This window comes from Myotis nattereri (assembly GCF_964212035.1).
Source record: "Myotis nattereri genome assembly, chromosome: 7".
In the NCBI taxonomy this organism is placed as follows: domain Eukaryota; kingdom Metazoa; phylum Chordata; class Mammalia; order Chiroptera; family Vespertilionidae; genus Myotis; species Myotis nattereri.
In genome coordinates this window covers 35,604,777-35,628,358 of record NC_138082.1, presented here as the reverse complement: position 1 = coordinate 35,628,358, position 23,582 = coordinate 35,604,777, and the positions used below count along the sequence as shown (strand labels likewise).

The following is a 23,582-nucleotide window of genomic DNA, read 5'->3' as shown; positions in this document are numbered from 1 at the left end:
GCTTTAATTATGTTCAATTTGTAACTGAAATTGGGGGTCACCACAACATGAGGAACTGTATTAAAGGGTTGCGGCATTAGGAAGGTTGAGAACCACTGATCTAGAGGGTCTGATTGGTTAACATATCTGCGGTCCATGCATATGGAAGGGTTAGACCAGGGGTGGGCAAACTTTTTGACTCGAGGGCCACAATGGGTTCTTAAACTGGACGGGAGGGCCGGAACAAAAGCATGGATGGAGTGTTTGTGTGAACTAATATAAATTCAAAGTAAACATCATTACATAAAAGAGTACGGTCTTTTTTTTCAATAGTTTTATTCATTTCAAACAGGCCAGATCCAGCCCGCGGGCCGTAGTTTGCCCACGTCTGGGTTAGACTATTTCCAGACATTCTTTATTGGATAGAGATTTTGGAAGTGTAATATATTTGAAATCTGCAGGAACTCAGATCGACTTTTCAGATTATCTGTTTCCTCATTTGTATCATGGTCCATCCATCCATCCAGTCATCCAGTCTCTACTATTCCTGAACTAGTAATTGTTTTAGGATTATTGATACAAAAACTATTAAGATTTCACCCCTCTTAGGAGCTCTTGAGTACATAGTGAAGTGATCTTTGGACATCGAGCCTTTGGGGTCACCATTCTTTTTTTTTTTTTTTAATTTATTGCTTAAAGTATTACAAAGGGTATTACATATGTGTCCATTTTAGGGGGTCACCATTCTTGTCTGCAAGAGGGGGGTGTGCAGGGTGAAGGCAGAACTTTCAGAGGGAGCTAGCCTCTGCTCTGGTGGCAGCCTTGTGCTGCCCAGTTTTTCTTTTCCAACATCTGTTTTTTTTGAGTGTATTTTTCCAGCAAAGGAATATATAAAAAGCAACCCTAATTTCCTCTTTAGTCAAAACTATTAAAAAAGAAAATCCCACACACGAAGCCAAACCTCTCCAGAAGTAAATTCGGAATTCATTTTTGGATTTGTTTCTCTCTTGCCTTAAGACTGAGGAAGCCTCCACAAGAACCCAGCACACTTGCTTTCTCCTTTCAGCAAACTTCCTTCTGTGCCTCTAACTCTCTGGAAATCTGTTTCCTACTCTAAAAAAGCAGCTGGAATGCACTAGAGCTGCTCAGCACAAACTACAAAGTGATGGCATTGACTGTGCAAAGCAGATGCTGTTTGCATTCAAATAAAAGACAAACATAATATTTGCATTAATAGAGAGCCTTTGCAAAAGTATTTGCATAAAGTGTTTTATCCTTTCCCAAGTGCTGGTTACTTGGAACTAATTTCTGAGTGCAGCAAAGGATAAGCAATCTTTTGCTGATTATTTCTCAAAAGTAGTTGCTTTTGCACAAGGGTAGCTGATTTCAGAGAAGGGCTCTCCACCATGCAAATGTAGTGTCAAGTGCAACCCTGCATTGATTACTGTCAGTCATATTCCTGGTACTTTTCTGTGTATAAAAGTAGCATTGATGAACTGTTACTCTTCTCAGTGAAGCTCTGCCCAAACTGGGCCAATTTCAACCTTTGCCTCTCTTCATAGCTCGAAGAAGCCAGGCAGTATTGTAGGGCTTTGGTACCTGTGCATTGCAGTTTTAAGGATGTATGTTCTTAGTTCTTATGTCATAATGAGGGTGATGTAAGTCAAGATAAAGAAATTAGAGCAAAGGAAAAATGATAGTCTACCAAAGAGAAGTAGACCCCAGAAATGCGTATGGTAAATCCTGCATAATTATTCAAAAATTAACTGAAATTCAACCATGAGTTTCCTCACTGTCAAAGTGAAGAGGGAACCTTATTTTTAGTGTTTACATTGTTCTTAAGAGGAAACCAATGAGCTGTTTTAGACAGTGACTTCGAAACACAAGTTTGAGGAAACAGTGTTACACATAATGAAAGGGTCTCCGTGACTAGATGAAACTCTGAGTTAACTTAGTATTCAGTACTTACCTATGTTTATTTACATGTTCACTAGTGCTTTACCTCAGCCTCCTTCTAGCATCTTACTTTCACTTTGGATATGATTTTCTTCTTTCTGAATAATCCTTTAGTTGTTATTTTAGCAATGGTTTCTGAGTGGCAAATATTCTCAAATTTTGTCAAGAAAAGGTTTCTTTTTCTTTCTTTCTTTTGTCTTTTCATTGTTTTTATGACTCAAAAAGCTTCCTATTTTAAATTTCGCTCTCTGACTCTGTGCTTGTGCCTTCCACACTGTCAACCATTTCCCACTCTTCAATAAGGAAAGCACACTTGATCCTGTCTTGGACACGTTTAGCACAGTGGATCCAACCACAGGCCTTGCTGACATGTTTTTTCATTTTAGACAACTTCACTAGAACTTTGGGTCTCATAGCAGAACTCAGCCTAGGCACAGGCCACATGCAGATTGTGGTGCTTTCCCAACCTTCTTAGTATAAAGGTATTCATTTTATTAGAGACTTTACTGTAGGACCACCTCTGCCAGTATGTCAAACACTGGACCATTCTGAGTGCTTGTAGATAACCGTCCCCAAAAGAGCCCTTTTTCTTGAACAGTGAGTGCTTTAGCTGGGTATAGACGTGTAGGTGACTTGTATTTCACTTAGCAGCTTGAAGCTATTTTAATGTCTTCTGACTTTTGTGTTGCTGTCAAAAAGTTAGCTCTCAGCCCTGTTGTTTCTTCTTAGGTAATTTGTGTTTTCATCTTGGTGCTTCTGTTTGGTGCATATTCTGATATTGTGTTGCAGTGTGCAGATTTGTACTCACCCTGCTTGGGATTTAGCATGCTTTTTAAATCTAAGGACTCTTATATCTCTGGAATTCTGAAATAGTCTCCTTTATTATTGATTTGAATATTACCTTTTCTGTATTTTCTCTATTCTTTACTTCAGGAAGTCAGACTAGATTACCCTATTGGACCCCCTTGCCTTTTTACCCATGGTTCTCTCCTCTAGCTTTTCTCCTTTTGGAGCTGCATTCAGGTTAATGCTATAGACCTGTCATCCAGTTCATTCTGAAAGATTCTTTTTAAAAAAATATATATTTTATTTTTTACGGAGAGGAAGGGAGAGAGATAGAGACTTAGAAACATCGATGAGAAAGAAACATCGATCAGCTGCCTCCTGCACACCTCCTACTGGGGATGTGCCCGCAACCAAGGTACATGCCCTTTACTGGAATCGAACCTGGGACCTTTCAGTCTGCAGGTCAATGCTCTATCCACTGAGCCAAACCAGTTAGGGCTCTTTTTATTCTTTTTTAATGGTTTTCTATTTCTCTTTTTCCAGAGTTCTTTTATTATACTTTTTTTCCTTTTGTTTAACATCTTACTTTTTAAAACATGCATGCTTCATAGTATTTTCCATATTCTAATATTTGCAGATACATTGGAGTCCTTTTTTGGACAAGCAGCTGAATTCGACCACTCTTGGGGTTGTGGTGTTGATGGGTTGTTTACATGTATTATTTGTTTGTACTTTTCTACTTTAATTGTAAACTTTTTAGCAGGAGGTTTTTTATTTTTATTTTCTTCTTCCCTGCGTCTCTCCCCTTTCCCTTCAACTTCCTCTTCTTCTGCCGTTGGCATCTCATGTGTCCTGAGATGTGGCTGTTTCCCATGAAAGCCATTTTCTTGACTTTCCTGGGATTCCAGGGTTTTCCAAGCTCAGGTCTAGATTTTACCTTAATTTCTAGACTTAGGATTCCAGAACTGTTTAAGTGATGTGAATCTGGAGGCCACACTTGCATGGGCCAGGTTTAGGGCTTCAGTTTTTCATAGGAGACTCTTCCCAGCAACCCTCTGCTTCCGTGGCCTGGTGGGAGGAGTTGTCCAGCCCCATTTTCATAGATCCAGGAGTCCTCCAGAGTTCTGCTCTTATGAAGGAGTCTCAGTCCAGCTCTCTGTCAGGACAGATTCAGTGGACGTGCCTGCAGCTCACCCCAGGGCCGGTTCTAAGGACTCTGGGTCTCAGTACACTTGCTTAGAGAGCACCTCCTGTTTTCTCCTCTGGTAACAGGGTCTTCTCTGTCTTTCTTTTAAAATTGGGGTGGGATTTTATTTTACTTTATACTCACCATTTCTATATTCTTGTTTTGGGAAATGAGGAGTCCTTATGGCAGCCGTGGGCAAACTACGGCCCGCGGGCCGCATCCGGCCCGTTTGAAATGAATAAAACTATTGAAAAAAAAGACCGTACCCTTTTATGTAATGATGTTTACTTTGAATTTATATTAGTTCACACAAACACTCCATCCATGCTTTTGATCCGGCCCTCCGGTCCAGTTTAAGAACCCATTGTGGCCCTCGAGTCAAAAAGTTTGCCCACCCCTGCCTTATGGACTAAGTCTGGTAAGGTTCAGGAACCTCAGGTTGTGATAACTTTGTAAATTGTTCAGCTCTGTGTTGTGGACATGGGTAGGCCCTGTGTTTTCCCAGGTGTGAAATTGGTTTTTGCCACAGGTGTCCCTGTTAATTCAGTGTGTCAGCCAAGCAGCACAGACTCGACTACTCTCATTTTCAGTTCCTCTTTTCTTACAGTTGAGTTAAAAGGCTGCCCTTCTTTCTCATTGTCTGTGGATAGTTTAATGTAGATCAATCATAACTGAGTACCCACCTGAGGGTGCTCATTTTAATTACAGATTGCTTTCATGCCTAAGCAGTTGGACATAATCTGTCTGTACTGGTGTAATTGGTTATATAGATTAAGAAAGGCTGCTTTTTTTTTTGGTGTAGTTTCTACAGATTTCCTTTGCTCCATTATTCTTCTACTCATTGTCACAAACGAATACACTGGGACATGATTGAATTTCATCTGATTTGAATATTGAAAAATATGAAATGAATGTGTTCCATTAATTATGATATCTCATGAGAAGCTGAAGACATGTCACCAATTCAGGTAGTCTGTAAAGCAGGTGACTTTGGGATAAAAATGTCATCAGGCTTCCACTCTGCTCCATGCAGTACCAGGTGCACAGGACTCTTGCTGGGAGGCAAGGGTGTAGGGGCTGAGCCAGGGAACATCAAGCCAGGTTTGTTTATAGAGAACAGTTTGGAAAGTGAGAGTGCACATGTTTATGTGGAGAGCAGGGGAGAAATGATTTTATTTCTACTTCTTAATTCAAAGATTACTCCATTACAAAACAGGCGATAAGAAGAAATAGCCTATAAATTTGTATATATTTAAGAATATATATATATATATATATATATATATATATATATATATATGAAGGTTCAGAAATTAGAAAGGTTGTTTGCTGTTTAATAAGCCATCCTGGCTATTTGGAAATAGTCTACCACTCTCCGGCCTCGTCTGGGCCAGCCTGTCCTTTAGAGAAGAAGTGAGGCCCAGTGCATGCATAGACCTGTTGGCCTGTCCCCAAGGACTTGTGTGGGACATCAAAGCTTCCTGTTGTATTGCTCCTTCCTGTGTCTCTTGATTTTCCTTTAATTACTGCTGAAACCTGGGAAGTAATGCACCTGCTGATGGGAGTGAAAGTCAGAGGACCCACTTCCACACTTTGGTTTTCATGGCACATGGTCCTGCTGTTTGTGAGCAGGTCCTGTGAGCTAGGTGTCAGGTGGGGGGCTCACTCAGTGGCCTGATTTAATTCTTTTGGTCCTGTGAGGTGGACATGCCACCCATTTTACAGATGTGGAAAATGAGGCCAGGTCATTTATGTGAGGTCAGGGACAATTAGGAGTGGTTCTGGGCTCTGGCACTCACAGCTGAACCTCGGTGCCACCAGCTGCAGGTGCTGGACTCCTGAGTAGTCATGTGGAAGCCACAGGCTGAAAGAGTCAAAAGGACAGAAATTCATATCCTGTCACCAACATTAGCATAGTTAACATCTAACAGCAAATTGCTGCTCCTGCCAGTAGCTCTATTTTTAGAAGGTTAAAATAGAACATGATACAGTGTAATCACTGTATTTTTAGAAACTGAAGTTAGCATTGTATAAAAGTGGTTATAAAAGGAATAATGAGCAGGTTTAGAGAGTCTGATTTGGGGGAAGCTGTGATCTGTTGAGTACATCCACACTGTGTGTAATGAAAATGTAAGAGTGACTTTTGCAGATTGCAGGCCTTTTCGGAGTAGTACCCAGGAAAGCTAGCTTTTTTGGAGGGAGGGGTGTGCCATGGAATTCTTGAGAAATAATGGTGATAAAGTGACCTTGAGCACACACGCAAGCTTCTGAGCACTTAGCATTGGGCACAGAGGGAGCACACGGTCTGGACTCTAAGGAGGTGCCTGTGTGAAGCAGGTTGCAGTATCGTCATGCACACATCATGCCTGGGAGGCTGGAAGTCTCCCCGCCAAGTCTGCTAAAATGCTAACAGCTGTGGCATTTGGGTAACGTGACTTGTATGTCCCCTCTCTTCTTAAAATAAAAAGATATATTTAAAAATTTTAACAGAATAGATATAACTTTAAAAATAATATGCTGTGCCCTGACCGGTTTGGCTCAGTGGATAGAGCGTCAGCCTGCGGACTGAAGGGTCCCAGGTTTGATCCCGGCCAAGGGCATGTACCTCGGTTGCAGGCACATTCCCAGTAGGGGCTGTGCAGGAGGCAGCTGATCAATGTTTCTCTCTCATCGATGTTTCTAACTCTCTATCCCTCTCCCTTCCTCTCTGTAAAAAATCAATAAAATATATTTATAATAATAATATGCTGTATATTATTAGGCAATACAAAAATAAAGGAAAACTAGAAATGATTTAAAGCTTCTGAAACAGAAGCTGCCCCTGTTGAAAGCCCTCTTTTCTGCTGGACTCTGCGTGGCTCTGGCTCTGGGGGAGAGCGGCGGGGCTCTTCAGACTGTTTGGCTGCACTTCTCTCTGCCTCAGGGCTGTAGGTGAACCCTGAGGTGCGTGGTGGAGGTCCTGGCAGAGGGAGTTCTTCCCACGACACAGGTCTGGGCAGCTCATCTCCTAGTGCAGTGGTTCTCAACCTTCCTAATGCCGGGACCCTTTAATACAGTTCTTATGTTGTGGTGACCCCCAACCATAAAATTATTTTTGTTGCTACTTTATAACTGTAATTTTGCTACTGTTATGAATCGTAATGTAAATATCTGATATACAGGATGTATTTAGGCGACCCCTGTTAAAGGGTCGTTTGACCCCCAAAGGGGTCGCGACCCACAGGTTGAGAACCACTGTCCTAGTGTAATTCATGGGACATCCTCTCTTGTCTTTTTTTTGCCGAGACCTCTGGTAGCAGGGCCTTGCTGGGTATGGCAGTCCAGTGTCAGACTGCAGAAAGTGATCCTTCCTATCTGGGATGCGGGCAGGTGGATGGCGTATGATAGCTTCTAGGGAGGAAGCACTTTCCTAGACCCTTAAGGGCTGGTTCCCTTGAAATTCACTTCCCCTGGGAAAGGTTGAGATGTCAGGAGAGCCCAGTGTCATGTGTCACTGCTGATGGTGAGCACTGAAACTCTCAGACTTCTGGGTGCTTCCCCACCAGTGAGACAGTACCTCGGTTCTGTACCTACTGTTCCTGCCCCGAGATGAGCTGCTGGAGGGAGACTCCAGCCCCTGACAGCCCCCAAGCAGCAGATGGGGACAAGTAGCCCCTGTGCCAAGCTGCCCTGGTAAGACACAAGGGAGGCCAGGCAGTTTTGGGTCATACAGACATGCAACTTGTCCCATGGGCACAGTGTGGGGTTCATTGTCACCCTACTGGTTCTGGCGAGGCATTCCAGGGTCTTTGGGCACATCTTTGGGGCTGATACCTGGGTGCTGAGGATGAAATAGTGTTGTTATAGTACTTGCTCGTCTTCTCTAAGGTCTGTGGCCAGTCTGTGTCTCTGTTAGCACAGGGTTCCCAGAACCTGATGCCATGTGTCTGGAGCACACATGGCTCCTGACAGCATATGTCAGAAACATGAAATTAAATCAGGGCATTTGATTGAACCTGGGGATGTCTATGCACCATAACAGGAAATGTGTGGCAACTGCGATGTGGCAGGTGCTGCCACTAAGGGAGGTGCTCCAGATGAGGCTGCAGTCTGGAGCAGTGACCTTCCACGTGCACAGTGCCTGTGGGAAGGGAAACTAGTCTGCATCGGGGAGGAGGTGAAACCAGCACAAGGCACTGACCACATAGGTGAAACACACTCTCACCTCTGGGTGCTTTGTGCACTTGTTTCCTGGCAAAATTTCTGGGTGGAGTGTATACCATTTAATATTAAGTTCCCTCTTTTTCTCTTAGCAGCTCAGCTGCAGAGATTGATACATATTTTGAAGGTGAGGCCCCACCCAGGTTGGGCATCTGGGCAGTGGGAGTGAGGGCAGCAGTGAAGAGTGAGTTAAGGGGTGGGCGGGAAGCAGTGGCAAGGCCTATAAACTGGCAAAATGAGTGGAATAGCTAAACTGAAATACATACTATGTTGAATTTTGAACCATTGATAAATCTTGAACATTTTTTGTAATTTTTTTTCCTGAGAAAGTCATAAAGTAACGAGAGGAGGTTTTAAGTTCCATTTACTCTTTCAGAATGAACAGGTCAGTGAGGCCTGCCTTCTGGGTTCCCAGCCTTTCCCCAGCAAACACACCACCTCTATCTTCTCCTGGTTTTTCATACCTGGGTGAATGTCTTTGTTCTGCAGACCCCTGTGTCATCCACCCAGAAGTCCCAAAGGACTCACCTTTACAATAGAGTCCACATTGGACCACATCTCCCAGCTCCATGGAGAGCATCCTCATCCTTACCTGGACCATGGAAACAGCCTTCACTCTTCTTTCTGCTTCCATTCTCCCTCTGTCCCCCAGCCCTGGGTCATGTTCTTTGTGGCAGCAGAAAGGAGCCTTCAGGATCAGTGGCCAGCCCAGGTCCTCTCGCACTGTTCTGGCCCCTTGGCTCCTTCTACTGGAGTCCACAGCACTTGCTCTTCAGGGCCTTCCCCTTGCTGTCCCTGCCTACGACACTCTTGCTCAGGTGGTTTAGATGGCTCCTTCTTGCATGTCTTCCAGGTGTCTGATCAGATGTCACCTCTTCACAGGGCTCCCTCAATCACTTTATCTAAAGGAATGATCCCCAATCACATCCTACCCCCATGATTTCTACTCCCAGCATGAAACACACAGTTTGCTATGTGTGTGTGTCATGTCTTCACCAGTGGAAGATTAGGGTGCCAGTCTTTACTCCCAGAATTATGACAATCACTCAATAACCAGTTCAGTAACATTTGTTGAATGAATGAATGATTTGAATTTGTAGGTAGAGTTGGCAGTATGGAGAGATAGACCTGCAGAGTTGGTCTGACCTTGATCATAATGACCTTCACCATTCCTCTTGCTAACTTTTTCATCTTTAAAATGGGGGCAATAATAGTACTTATACCATTTGTTTCCCTGGTGAGTACTAAGCACGCTGTAACAGGAATAAACTCTTAGACAAGTGCCTGACCCATAATAAGTGCCCAGTACCAGTTAGCTGTTATTTCTGATTTAGAAAGTAAACTTTGTTGTTTTATTCTGGCAAGATATGGCCAGAATGTTAGTTTAGGAAAACTAAATATACTTTCAGTGACTTGGAGCAAATACTGTCCTAAAGAGTGATAGGAGAGAAAGCCTTTTGACCCCAGGTGACTGTTGGCTGTTGCAACAGCATGGTATCAGCAGACATTTGCCGATGTGACCTCTGGGGCTGAGTGTCCTGTGGGCTCCTGCTGCTGGCATTCAGCCTGGTGGCTTGAGGTCCCTCCGTGGCCGGCATGGTCGAACATTTCCTGAGTGTGCTGGGTCTTGGTCACTTCTGAAACCTTGCATTAAAGGGAGAGGGCAGAGGCTCCTTTTTCTGTACGAAGGACAAGAATTGCCTCTGAGGCCAGTGTGGCTGGGGAAAGGGTGAGTAGGGTCCACACTGTTTCCATCTTGCCTGGCCTGCTGGGTTAGGGTGAAGCTTGACTGCTCTCTAGCCACACAGTTAGTATGCCTGCGTGGACTTGCTCCACATGGCTGTTTCTGGTTTATTGTTATGAGTTAGGGCCTCATTTCTCTTGAGCTGCTTATTAATATGTACTTATTTTCTGGCTTCCTATCACTTGAACCACAAGCACCTGTGAGCTAATTTTTAATGCTCATGGAAGTGGCTCATCCATCACGTGGAGGTAGTGCGACTCACATTTTCAGGAGATGCTGTGCCCCATCAGATGCCTTGGGCTACGTTCTGTGTCCAGGCAGGATAGAGCAGTAGCATCACCGATGTGTGGGGGAGTGGAGAGGAGCTGATTTCGTGCCCTGCTCTTTATAGTATGTTCATTACACTGCTGGGCAGTTAAGAGGTGTTGGTTCAGAAAGCAGGACTCCTGCAGAACAGTGGTAGGTGCTAGGAAGGGTTTGCCTCCAGGTTTTCACAGACCCAGCTGTGAGCCTGAGCAGTGGGAGAAGGGGGTTATTCACAAGTAGATGTCAGAGCTGGCTTTAGTGTTGGTCTTATGGCTTGACTTTGGACCTTGCTGATTTCGCCCTAGGGAACCTGTGCAGAGGACAGTTCTGAACTTCAGTGAGCCCTGTACAGATTCGGGGTGCTTTTTTGTGGCACTGCTATGTGATTTCTGTTGTCTGCTATTTCTCATACAGACTCAGGAACCTACAGAGTTTATATCCGAAGTTACTGTCCCCTCCTACACCTCTAGTGCTCCAAAACAGCTTTGGAATGACTCACCCGATTCAGTTGTCCCCGTGGGGCAGATGGACGTCCTTTTAGGGGCTGGGACGGATCTGTTTTCAAAGGTGGCTGGACATTCTCTTCAGATTTGTCTATATCTCTTGTTAATAGTTGAGCTGGGCTGGCCCACTCAGTGAGAGCAGCTGAGAACGGTGGGTCTCCATGTTGTCTCACTCAGGGAGGAAGGAGCATGACAGACTGGTCCCAGAGGACCAGCTAAAAGACGTGCTGAGAAGCTCCCTCCAGGAAACGTTGCCTCTGACCATACAACAGAGCCAGCTTTGTCTGGCCTTCCAGAGCACTGCTGCCTGGACGCCAGCAATGCCCACCTGCCAAGCTGTTGACTCTGCTCAATCCTTGGTGTCAAAGCCCTGTTACTCTCTGGCTCAGTGTTATCCAGCTCTATGGGGACAGGACAGACCCCACTGTGCCCTCAGACCGCTCTTCCGATGTTCCTCCTTGCGGCCTGTGCCTGAGCTGTTCTTTCCCCATTACTGAAGCTTTCTGGTTTGTGGATTGTATCTCAAATAGGTGTGGGTGAGGTAGCCTTTTCACTTTTGGAATTTTCCCAAAGAAAATTCCCAAGTAACCAGCTGTGATCTCCCATCTGCGAAAATTCCCGAGTAACCAGCTGTGATCTCCCTTGCCTGTGGTATCTTCTTCACTGAGAGCCAGCCTTTCTGCTCATTGCCTCAGTGCTCTGCTGGGGCACTTGGACACTTGGCCCTGTCTGCCCTGACCGAGCCTCAGGTACGACACAGGAAACCTTGCTGGGTGTGACAGAAGCAGAGCAGGTGCCTGGGGAGGTCAGCCGCTGCATCATTCCATCCCCATGTGCCAGTGAAAGGGAAGATACAAAACTTTAGATGACAGTGTGATAAAACATCTTTGCAACCTCCAGGTAGGGCAAATTTTCTTGAACTTGACATAAAAAACATAAGCTTTAACAGAAAGATTGATACCTGTGGTCTTAAATAAAGAGAAGCCATCATTTTGGAGGTGATATCTGCAGTGTGTAATTAACAGAGGATTCCTCTGAAACAGTAAGAGAAAGACAACCCAATTAACAACAACAACAAAAATGGACGAAAGGCTTGAATTCAGATTACCAGTAAGCATGTAGAAAGATGCTTGGTCTCCTTGTCATCCCAGAGGCAAAATTAACTTCAGATGCCTCTTCCTCCCCTCCTGGGTGGGACTGGGTAGTGTATGGGGGGCTGTTCCCCATAATTTCCACCCCCCCATCCCATCTCTCACAGGTAACACCTGTGTGTGTCTCATGGACTGCCTTTATTGGTCCAAGAAACATAATGTTCCTGCTGGCAGTAAAATGCAGATGCTCTGTAATTATCTATAATAATGAAAGCGTAATATGCTTAGATTGGACAGCCGAACAACCTTTGGGACATCCTTCTGGACGACCTTCCGGACAAAGCCTGGGTTTCGAGCGCCGAGGCAAGCTGCCACGGCTGTGAGGGCCAAGGCAAGCCTCTGTGGCTGTGAGGGCCAAGCCCCTTGCAGGAGTTTCATACATCAGGCCTCTAGTGTAATTTATACTTCTATCATGAAAGGGGTGGGGCCACCTTCTTCTTCAGTGTCTGAAGGTTTTGCTTTGGCTTTTTCATCCCATAGATTACGTGGGAGTTGTTACAGAAATTGCTTCAGTCCACATTATTTGAGTCCCCGCTGGTTGACTATGCCTGGTCTGACCCGAATGCCCATGCCCTTCATAGGGGGCAGTTGAGTTGTCCCAGGGTGGGCAGCTGTGCAGGTTTCACAGTGCAGCTGGGGCCGGGGGCCTCCCTGGGCCAGTATCTCTGGCACTTGCCCAACTTTGTCAGTGGGTTCCATTGAAGGCCCTGTGAACTCTTTCTGTTCTTTAGAAATTTTGGAAACTTGGACCTGAAAAGTGAAAGAGGGCATGAATCATAACTGGTATGTGCTTTCATCCCTCCCAACCCTTTCTTCTCTCTTTTTTTCCTAGTGTTGTCTGTCTTTTCCTGCTTTCTTCCTCTTTAGCACAGGTTCCTGGGGTGGAGGAGTCAGCTGTTCCTGAAGCCCTAAGTTGCTGGTACAGGTCCTGGTGAGTGAGCTTTTGCCCCAGATCCAGTTCAGGCTTGGGACTGGTCTAGATGAGACCATGCTGGGTTCTGGGGGTGCCAACTTCATGATCTTGGGCACAGAGCTCAGCCCTGCTGGGCCCTTTCCCCATGAGTTAAATGTGGGAGCAGGCCAGGTGAGTTGAGAGTGATGTTCCTTTTTCTCCAAAGGCCATGATTCCTGTTAGAGACCTCGGTGCTTATCACTCAAGGTAGAGTTCTGAAAGCCATCTGTGCCGCCCCTTGGGATGACACTGAGTTACAGCAGGCAGTTATTTTTAAGCTAGAGCCTGTAATCTTGAAACAGACCCTGCTGTTTCTTTCTGAGTGTGGTCCTGTCAGCTCCCGGTACACACGTGACTGTGCTCTTTGCACACCCATGGTGAATCACATTGTGAGGGGACTTGGAGGACGTGCATGCTCCCCACTTCTGTTTTCTGCATGTGTGCTCCTCTTTCAGCTCCATGAGCTAATTAAGTAGCCATTTGCAGACATGAAATACCACAGTCCCATCCAATGGGTTTCCAGATTAGATTCTCCCATGGAGGCAGACCAGGGAGAAAACCTGCCTGCAGTGGGTGTTTCAGGGTCCAAGAGGAAGTAGGACTTTGATTGCTTTCTTCCTGTTAAATGTTAGGTTCTTACCGCTGCTTCCTCCTAAAGCTTAGAACTTTCAGCAAAGGACATAAATATGGAAATTATGCCTAATCCTCATTTCAGCTCACTCTGAAACGTGCTGTCTGAAGCAACATAGCATTAAGGTGCAAGCCTGCATGGGCTCGTGGACCAGTGTGTCTCCATGGGCACTGGCCTGTACCTGTGTGGTTGTATTCCCACTGTTTGCTGTTTCTTCCTGGCAAAGTGTGTGTTTTGCTTTTGGCTACCTGGTTACATGCTGGCAATGCACTTAGATCTGGGTTCTGAACTGTCATCTCAGCCTTTGCAGCCTCTGCCCCTCAAATGTGGTTTCGCTTTGTCCCAGGATTTGGTCCCAGCTGCACATCCTGAAGTCTCTTTCATGGGAACTGAGATATGGAACTGGATTTGTCAGGCCTTTGCTTGGATATGTCACCGGCTCTGGTCCCTGTGCTGCTTTACTCCAACTTTCTTATCTTACTACTATGGCGTTCGTGTGGCATGCCACTTGCACACATAGGGTGCTGCTGCAAGTATTACATGGAGTTGGGACGGCTTTTCTTTGTAATTAGATTTGAATCCTCCAAGACTAGGGGAGGACCGACATGCCTCTCTGTTCCCAGCAGAGTCTTTGCCATGTGATCAGGTTCTTACCAACCACATGCCCGGGTCACACCCCCAGGACTCAGTCTGGGCACCTGAACCAGGTAATTGCAGGATTCTGGGGCCAGTATTGGAGGCGGTGTTGCTTGTCTGTGTCTTGTGTCCCAATGTCCAGTCTGTTCTTGGTGGCCCTCATTGTTTGCTTCTGCTCAGAGACATCTCCCAGGCACTCTGTGCTGTTGAGTTCCATGAGGCCTGCCTATCAGGTCTGTCACTTGCCTTCTTTGAAAGCACCTGTTTTTGGCTTTTTGTCTCCCTCCTTTAGTGATGAGGTCACAGCTTCTGCTTATGGTGTCCTGCTGAATGAGTGACTTGGGAGGAGCCGAGGGCAGGATGTTTAGCTGTCAAGGGCTCATGCTGCTGCCCTGCCTTCTGCTGCAAGCGTCTGGTGACAGGCCTCTCTGCTTGCCCCTTGCAGTGCCTGTGTTTGTGAGTGTGGTCCTGTCAGCTCCTGGTACACACGTGACTGTGCTCTTTGCGCACCCATGGTGAAGCACATTGAGTGTTTAGACCCTCCTGCTGTTCGTAGGCAGTTTCACACAGTAGCTCCTTTCCGGAGAGGCAGGGCACCTTAATAGTAACCTAATGCTAGCCCAGAACACTTTCCTACTAGATCTAAGTCAGACTTTATTCCACAAGGATGTGGAACAGTCAAAATACCACGCCCGGGCGCACAGGTACAGTGCGATTGAAACTTTGTGGCCCATGCGCAGAAGTCGGTATTTTGTGGAAGAACCACGCTCAAGGGGCCAAAAAGCCGCATGTGGCTCACGAGCCGCAGTTTGCCGAGCCGCAGTTTGCCGACCACTGCCCTAGGCCAATGCCCGGAAATGTGGTGGGTGAGCCAAGACTCAGCCCAGCCATACAGTGATTTAAACTACACGGTGAAGCTTTTGAATACTCTGATACTGCGTGCCTTTAACTTACACTTGGGATTGATTGCATGGAGGTTTAATGCATCTTCCAGCTTTAGTGTGGGTGGAGGAACGTATTATTGGGCATCATTTATTCATGTGGCGAGCATTGAGATCTTTAGGCCTGGGGCAGAGAGTAGCTTCATCCCGCATCGTGGAAGGTCTGTACTGAGCTGGATGCTGCCCTGTGCCATGGACTGCAGTGTGAAATGAGGACATTGGCTGGCGTCTGGGTGTCTTAACTGCTTCTGGTTTTAGCGTTTCACTCAGATGGAAGCTGAGGGTGGACATTGAGGAGTTGAGTGGAGGAGGACGCTTTAGGGACGTGTATTGGCTGGTGGAGCCAGAGAGAATAGCTCTTGCGTTCTCAGAGCCCAGCTGTGGAGCCCTGTACAGGTGGTACCTCCCAGCACCTGCTCTGACCCCGCCCATCCAGGAGCTGCAGCTGGACAGGTTTTCAGAAGTACCTTTTGGTGTTTCTGAAGTGTTCACAGTGGGTTAAAAGTCAGAATATGTATATACTTTCCTGAATTTTTCAGTTTTTTAAATGAATCACTCCATTTATAAATGAAATCAATTTCACCTACTTCTTTTCAGGAGAAAGGTTTGAGACCCATTTCCCATCACTGTCTCGAGGTGTCCGTGTGAATGGCAATAAAGGTGCTCACAGCCTTAGGTTTACAGTTCTGTGGTCAGGCCAGCTCGAGGTGGTTGTGCTCCAGGAGAAAAGCCTCAGTAGTTGGGCCTGGTGGCCTCAGTGGCCTGCCTCCATCCTTCTCCTGACTCAGGGAGCATGGACTGTCTTAACCCTCTAATATGCTGTTTTCTTATGACTATTGTGGTACCTTCACATGGCCAGAATTGGGGAGAGGGTGCTGACTGTGGGAGAGACTACAAATACCAGCATTTGGTTCTCTGAGCTGCCCAGGAACTGCTGTCCCTGCGGGTGCACAGTCAGAGCTGCTCCATCCCTCTCCTTTGGTGCAGTGCTGAGGGGCTCATGCAGGCCATAACAGAGGGCAATTTGGGGGCCTCACATGCCTTGCCCCCTTCCTCAGATGGTCTTCAGCTCTTGGGAGCACCTTTTTAGACCTTCTTGGGTCACTAATTTTGTCCTTAGATGTTTAACATCTCCAAAGACACACATGGGAGTTGTATAACACAAAATGCGAAGGCTGCACAATATGTTACCCATTTTGGATACAAAGCAAGGTTTTATGACAGAGTCAGTAGACCTGAAGTTCCTTGTTTTTGTCATGATTGAAAGTCTGCCTAAGGGACCTGATGGCTGCTCTGTGCAACTTGTGTTTTCTACCTTAAGTTGGTAAGAAAAGTACCTTCCACACCGTCATGGATAAGGACATGCCTCTCACGCAGGCCATTTGACACATTTGTCAGGAGCTAATTTTAAAGAAGCGTGATTCCTGGAAGTTTTGCTAGTTTTCTTTCTTTTCTCTCTGAGACAATGTGGAAAGTCTCAGGCTGTCTACATTCAGCCTTCTACAAGCTTGGGTGGTGGACAGTCTCTGGATCCAGCTCCGCAGTAGCCGGAACACATAGACACCATTCCTAAAGACAGTCCAAGTCTAAAAGGGGATGCAACAGAAACCATCTCTTAAACATTGTCAGTTCCTGGCCAGGTATTTTTCTAAAAGGTTCATCTGTTTCCTTGATTGTCCCGCCCACAAACCCACCGCTGCTTTAAGCTAAGCTACCTCCTGGGGGCTGTTTCCCTCAATAGACAGGCCATTTGTTAGTGATGGGCAAGAATGAGTAGCTCTTCTGTTGTTATTGTCTTTATGCTTGTGGTCTCTGCAGGAAGGCTGACTTCTGATAAACACAAGTAGGTAGAATGTGGTTGCTGACGAAGTAAACCAAACAGCTAAGCCAGATTTTTGGCCAGAAATTGGTGTTTGTCAGTTTGGTAGCTTCACTTGGGGACTATTTTGGTTATTCTACCAAGGGTCTTTTATTTCCTGATTCAGCAAATAAAAATGACCCATGATAGAATAAAATCCGTCATCTCTAAAGTAAGAAGGACACACATACATTGTCATTGTTTTCGAGGAGTTGCTTCGTGGAGGTTCTGAACATAAAGTGTTCTCATTGAAATTCAAGCAGTTTCTGAAGCCAAACACTTTCTCTGTCCTGCAGATGGACTTTCTGGCCGAGACCAGCCCGTGGAGCTGCTAAACCCAGCCCGTGTGAACCATATGTCCAGCACCGGTAAGTCAGCGCTCCCAGTCCTGGGGCCCGGCACACCTGAAGGCTATTTTGAGGCTCCACTTTCCTGGGAGAGCACGGAGAGAAAGGATTGGAGTTACCAGCTCTATGAAGCTGGGGGACTTTTTTTCTGGGGTAAAATAGGCTGCCCGTCCTGGGAATGAAATGGGCACTGACTGGATGTTACTTGAGTGGCAGAGATGGGCCATCCTCTCTGCTGCAGTGCCAGAGGCTGTGTCTGAGCTGGAGCTGGGGCCAGAAGTTCCATGCCAGGGGAGGCCACAGGGCCACTGGCGGTGATTGTGGCCCCAGCCTTTCTAGAGGTGAACTGAGTCCATGACATTGTTTCCTAAGCCCTTTTGATTTCCTTTTTTTTTAACAAAAAAGCTTCAACTGTGATTATAAATCTTTCAGTCCATATATGATATTTCTAAATTGGATGCTTTTAGCAAAGTTTCCCAAGTTTACATGGCCGTGGAAATTTTTTTCTTTCCTTTTTCTGTAAAACATCTCTCCCCGTGTGGTGTCCTGCAGGGTTTCAGCTCAGAGTGGGTACTGTTTGTTCTTCACAGTCCACTTGGCCTTACTGAAAAGAAAACTAACCTACTGAAGTCCTGGGGTGTGAGTGAGCTATTGTCGCTCCGTCATGTACATGCTCAGCCAGGGCTTTGAGGGCAGTGCTGCTGGACCCTTGCCCTTGCCGTGTCCTGAAGGCTTCTGTCTCTGTGGTTTTTGCTCTGTGGCTCCTCCTGGACCCAGGCTTCCTGTGGCCCCTCTGCACACTCCCTCTGTGAGCAGGGCTGGCTGGGACAGGGAGGTGGCAGACCCTTCCTTGGCCCTGGCCCCCATCAGAACCACATATTCACGGCCTCATCTTCCCCAGGCCCCTGAAAAAGAAGGCAAAGCTTGCAGCAAGGCTGCGAGTGTCAAAGGAGAGGTTTCTTTCTGTGCAGGGCGATGCTGAGGTCTGCCAAGCTCGCCGTTGGCCTTTCCTCAAGCACAGACCTAGGCTGTTTCTCTGCAGTGCTCCTCGAAGGAGCTTGTTCCAAGGCACAGCGCTTGGGCCCTGCAGGGGTGCTGGTCTCCTCTCTTCTATACTCCCATCTGTATCCTCCCTACCTACCAAGCAGTGTACTTTTTACCTCAGGACCTGGGGTGGGAGGTACTTTCAGATGGCTGATGAAGTTGCTCGCTTTAGCAATGGTGATTCCCACTCTGTGTGTTTCCTTTGTTTAAACACTGAGTCCTTGTGCACTTGGGCATTTTGAGACAACTTCCTGGTGCCCACCAGGTGTGGGAGGGAGGAAGATTTTCAGTGGCTGTACAGACCATGAGAAGGTGGTAAATGTGGGTCATGTTCATGTGAGCCGGAAGACATGGGCTTCAAATGGACCTTCTGGTTTGGGAAGCAGTGCCGCTGGCTGAGATCTGATGTGGGGCCAACTCCCACTTCCTGTGGAGACAGACCTTGGACTTCAGTTTGGGCAGAGGGGTTAATTCTCATTCTTCCCCTTCCCCTTAACTTCTTATATGTGAATATCCTTCTGTTCCTATTGCTCTTTTTCCTTGTTTTATTAAACTTTTAAAATTATAAACTAGTGCTATCATAAAAGAGGGGAAACATACTAGTATAATCATGTGTGTACAACTGTATTATAACAGATATCCGATTATTATTACTTTTAAGATAGCATCTATTTCCTGGGTTTTGAAGAAGTGAATGGCACGTCATGGGCAAGGCTACACTCTTTCTCCCTTCCTAGAGGTCGTTCGTTGTTTTCCTTCTCTGTGGGGACTTGGGGCACAGACATGGTGGCTGGGTGGGTGTCCTGTGGAGGCCAGGTCATCAGCTCAGAGTTAGGTGGGGAGAGATGCTGAGTTTGTGGATAAGAGAAAGTGACAGACGGTCACCTACGAGAGCTGACATGTTCGGGATTACATGCCACCTGTGTCGTGTGCTGGGATTATAGGGGACTTAAAAACAGTTAAGTCATTTGTTTCTGAATCATATTTTTTTAAGTAAAATACATTTTTTCTTAATTATAAAAGTAACCGTGTTTATAATAGAAAAGAGTCATTATACCGAATGTGTGGGATGGTGGTTTCTAGAACGGGAAGACAATCTTGAGACAGTGTAGACACTCACCAGCCTGACTGAGTGAGGGGTTCCAGGAGGGGGCTGGGCTGTCCAGGACACTGTGGAGGAGACCAGAGCCTCAGTGGCAGCAGGATGCATACCAGAGGTGCTGCTGTAACCAGACAGCAGGCTGGAGGTTCCATCCATCCTTTCACTGATCCTTACAGCAGCTTTGCTGGAAGGAAGGCGGGCTCCTTCCAGGCACATAAAGTATGGGGCGGGGACCCATCTCTGCTTTCCAGGTGTGCTTCTGGTGAAAGACAGCTTAGAACATGGTCTGAGCCTTGGCACCAGAAGGGGACGTGGTGGCTGACTCTCGGATGGGCTGCACCAGAGGAGAGTATCTTGTGCAGATTGCTCAGGTCCAACACGGAGGTCCAGTGCTCTGCACACATGTTCCCGTTAACTCCGCTCCTGTCAGAGTTCAAGCTCTAAAACGAAGGTGGAATTTTTAAAAGAAAATTCTGGAATCTCAAAGAAACTACAGAAACTCTAGAGAACTTATCCAAACTAATTTTTAAAAAGTGAGGTTTGGCTTTAGCCATGGATTCCCAAATCTTACAGGGTATTTGACCACCACTCTGTCAAAGGGGTTATTGAATTTGTTGACATTCCTGTTGAGTTTTGGAACAGGTACTGTTTGAGGTTAGCTGGCTTCAGGAGCCTTTGTCGCCTCCCAGGCATGTTTTGCTGTTTGGTTTGCTGAGGGCCTGCACACAGGTACAGATAGGAGACCTGTGGCCTCAGGGAAAGCTTGGACAATCTTCCATTGTCCTGGAAGCTATTAATATACCTAGTAAACAGATGCCCTAGGGACAGAACCTTAGTTGGAATGCTTTTCACTTGATACTCCTGGGGTTCTGGATGGGGCACAATAGAGGATTAATGGCCACCTTTGGTGGCTTCTAAGGGCTTCTCCTGCTGAAGTACCGGGCAGGAGTGGTGGGAAGGAGAGAGCTCTCTCTGGTTTTCTCGTTTTGGTGCCAGGCTTGACTCCCTGAGCTGTCATCTTCTAGCTGAAGGAACTGTCACTCAGTAAAGAGCTCCATGCAGTGGGGGCTTTTGGGCACACAGTAGGAGGCTTGCAGGTGAGGTGAACACACAGTACACGTCTGCAGACTGAATGAGCATGTGCACCAGGGTGACAGGTTGTCTGTGATGCTTTCCTTTCTGCTCATTTGTTTTAAATTTTGGAGTAAAAGTGAAACACAGAACAAAAAGATATCAAAGTAAAACCTAGCTATCTGAAAAACTGGAAAACAGTTCACGCAGTTTGATTTACTTAAACGAATGTTGATAATGTCCCCCTTCCCTCCACTGAGTTTGCCAGAGGGGCTCTGTGAACAGCCATGACTTACAGACTGGTTTATGAGTGTGTGGCGCACATACTGTAAAACCTGAGTGTAATTATAGCTTTGTCTGTGGAGGGTGCGTTCATGAGTTTTTGGAAATGCCTCATTCACTTTGGGGAACAGGTGAACTTATAGGCAAGGACAGCTCTAGACCAGAGGGCGCTGCTCGACTGCCACCTGGTTCATTGGGTGTGGTGCTGAAGAACCCTCAGATCCCAATTTCCCCCACCATTGAAGGTTCATCACCACTCAGGGTCTGTAAAAGGTGTGACCTTTCGAGCCTACGCGTGTCAAACACCTCTTGCCTGGCCCTTCCTCCTGATCGAGAGCTCCTACGGGCAGTTGCTGTGTCTGGAAGCGCTGTGGTGCCAAGAGCAGTCTCTCTCCTGTGGCACAAAGGTAAACTATATCTTTCTGCCCCATTTCTTCCCTCCTAGCTCCATTGGGGAATGCTCCATTTCCCCCCACCTACACCCCACCCTTGGTCTGTGAATGAAGAGTCAGAGTTGGACCTAGCTGAGCTGTGGCAAGGCCAGGGAGCCAGTAGACCTGGGGAAACAGGGTCCACCTGCCTCTGATTGGTTGCATGGCTTTGAGCAGGTGGCCTGTCCTCTGAGCCTGGGTGCCTCTCTAGCATCTGGTGGCTGCTCGGCCTGGCAGAGGCCTTAGGTGACCAGGAAGCAAAGCAGGTGTCCGTAGCTGTGCAAAGCTTTCCCCTCTTGTGTTTCTGGTGCCCTCTGGTCTGCCCGTCCCAGCTGCTGGCTCTGCTGCTTTCTCCAGTGTGACTGTCTCTCCCCCCTTCCCTTCACCAGCCCAGAAGCCTTTGTGATGACACCTAGGACTCACTATTTAAAATGAAGCAAACACTGGGCAGTGCAGGGAAGCCCAGCAACTACATAGTGCTTAGAGTTCTGTTGAGAGCCCCCCAGGAGGCTTCCGTCCACTTCGCTCTTCTCTCTCTGCTCTGTCCTGTGAAGTTACAGGCGTGCTGCTTTCTAAGTCAAGCACCCGAACCTACTGAATAGTTAATGTAGATGTACCTACAGGCTAGAAACCCCCTTGTGTCTGCTGCCCAGGTGCAGGGCGTCATTCACTACCTGGATGTGACACCTGGCCGACTGCAGTCTTCCTCCTGATGACTGCTCTCCTGGTGGACGGGCCAGCGAAGAGGCCAAGGTGACTGCAGGTGGCGGGGATAGGTGTGTTTGCTGGGCGCCACCAGCTCTCAATCCAGTCCCTGTCCTTCGCTGAGGGGTGGTGACCTCAGCATAGCTGTGAAGTGAATGACATCTGCCCTCTGGCAGTGACCCTAAGGTCTGACCCAATGGTCCTTTTAAGTCCTCTTGGGACATTTGAAAGTTCTACCTGATTATTAGGTGGAGGAAAGGATGTTTTGAATTCTGTTTTGTTTGTGCCTTACAGGTGCCCCCGATGGACAGAATGTGTCCAGGGTGTGCATCATTGTGACACCAATTGTGGGGAAAGTGCCCTTTTCCTTTTTATTTATCCCCTCTTTCATTACCAGCGTTGTGTCCTACACTTTAGGGCTATGGGGTGTGCATGAAATGTCCCTGGAAGCAGCGACTCTGGAAATGAAGTCTAAATGTGTGTCCAGCCAGGAGTAGGGAGAGATGTTAACTCTTGTCCCTGTTCTCTTGGCATTGTCCAATTGAGACGATTTTCGTTTTCTGTGGTCATATTAACGTTTCAGTCACACCCACAACCTGCCATCTAGGAGGTTAAAGTGTCATCTTTTTGAAGTCTTCCAGCAGTGGGTTCTGTTTGATGATTGTTGTTTTTTAAATGAGATATTTAGAAGTGTTTTTTATCTGAAGGTATGAAGTTTTTCAAGTAATCTTTTTGCTATTGAATTATAGTTCACTATATTATGGTTGGAAGTGACTAAGCCTTTGAATTTGTTGAGACTTGCTTTGTGGCCATTTTTTATGAATCTTCATCATGTGTGTGAGTGAGTTGAGTTCTCCAGTTTAATGCTGGTCCCTAAATATGCTCATTAACTCATTCATTGTTGTAGTAAATTATGCAGAACATCAGATGTGAGAAGGTGATAAGGGCTATGGAGAAAAAAGCAACTGGGACAGATGGAATTCTTATGTGGTCGGTTCCTGCGATTTTAAATGAAGTGGCCAAGGGAGGCCTCACTGTTGATCCATCAGGCTCATTCGTTCATTCCTTTCTCCAGTCATTCCTTCACCCAGTCATTCATTCATTCATTCGTTCACTCAGTCATTTATGGCAGTTGGGCCTTCTGGGTGCCAGTTACTGCCCTTGGCACACATAGACTTATGAATGAAACATCCCCAAGTTTGTGGAGCTCGTGTTGAACCAGGGGAAGAGGACATTGAATAAATACAATTAGTAGACTGTGGCAAGGAAGCAGTGTTGGGGGAGGTGGCAGAGAAGGAGCTGTAGTTCGGGTCCGGCAGGGGCAAGGTGCCTAGGACAGTCTCCAGCACTTCGTATAAGAGCTACACTGTATTACTCACTATGTGCAGGAGAGGAGTATGGGCATGTGACTGGTGAATCTCTGCTCCAGGCTCTGGCTGGTCACAGAGGGACATGCAGGCCATCTTCAGCAATGAGACTTTTGTTGTGAGTGAAGGGTCACTCCCCTTTGAGTGAATGAGGAGCTCCTAGAGGTTCTGAGTGGAGTGACCCACCGGCCTTGTGCTACAGAGAATGACTGCTGGACACATGGGGCAGGGGAGGGACAGGAAGCCTGGTGGAGACAGTGGTGAGAACCACTGTAATTCTGCACATCTTAAATAGGATTCACGGAGGCTGTAGGTAGGCTGGGAGGGAAACCCTCGGGCAGTGACTGGAATTTGAGATTGGAGCATCTGGAGGCGGAGTTGCCATGAATCACAGTGGAGAACAT

The 23,582-nt window shown here is 46.7% G+C and overlaps 1 protein-coding gene across 2 annotated transcripts in view; it reads left to right on the top strand.

Moving 5' to 3' along the window:
- The window catches only part of HDAC4 (histone deacetylase 4), a 232,932-nt gene that overhangs the window by 97,076 nt on the left and 112,274 nt on the right, over window positions 1-23,582 (top strand). For both annotated transcript variants that reach the window (XM_081095399.1, XM_081095398.1), the window contains exon 3: window positions 17,126-17,197. In XM_081095399.1, coding sequence (XP_080951525.1) covers window positions 17,126-17,197 — 72 coding nt within the window. The remainder of the gene's footprint in view (window positions 1-17,125; window positions 17,198-23,582) is intronic.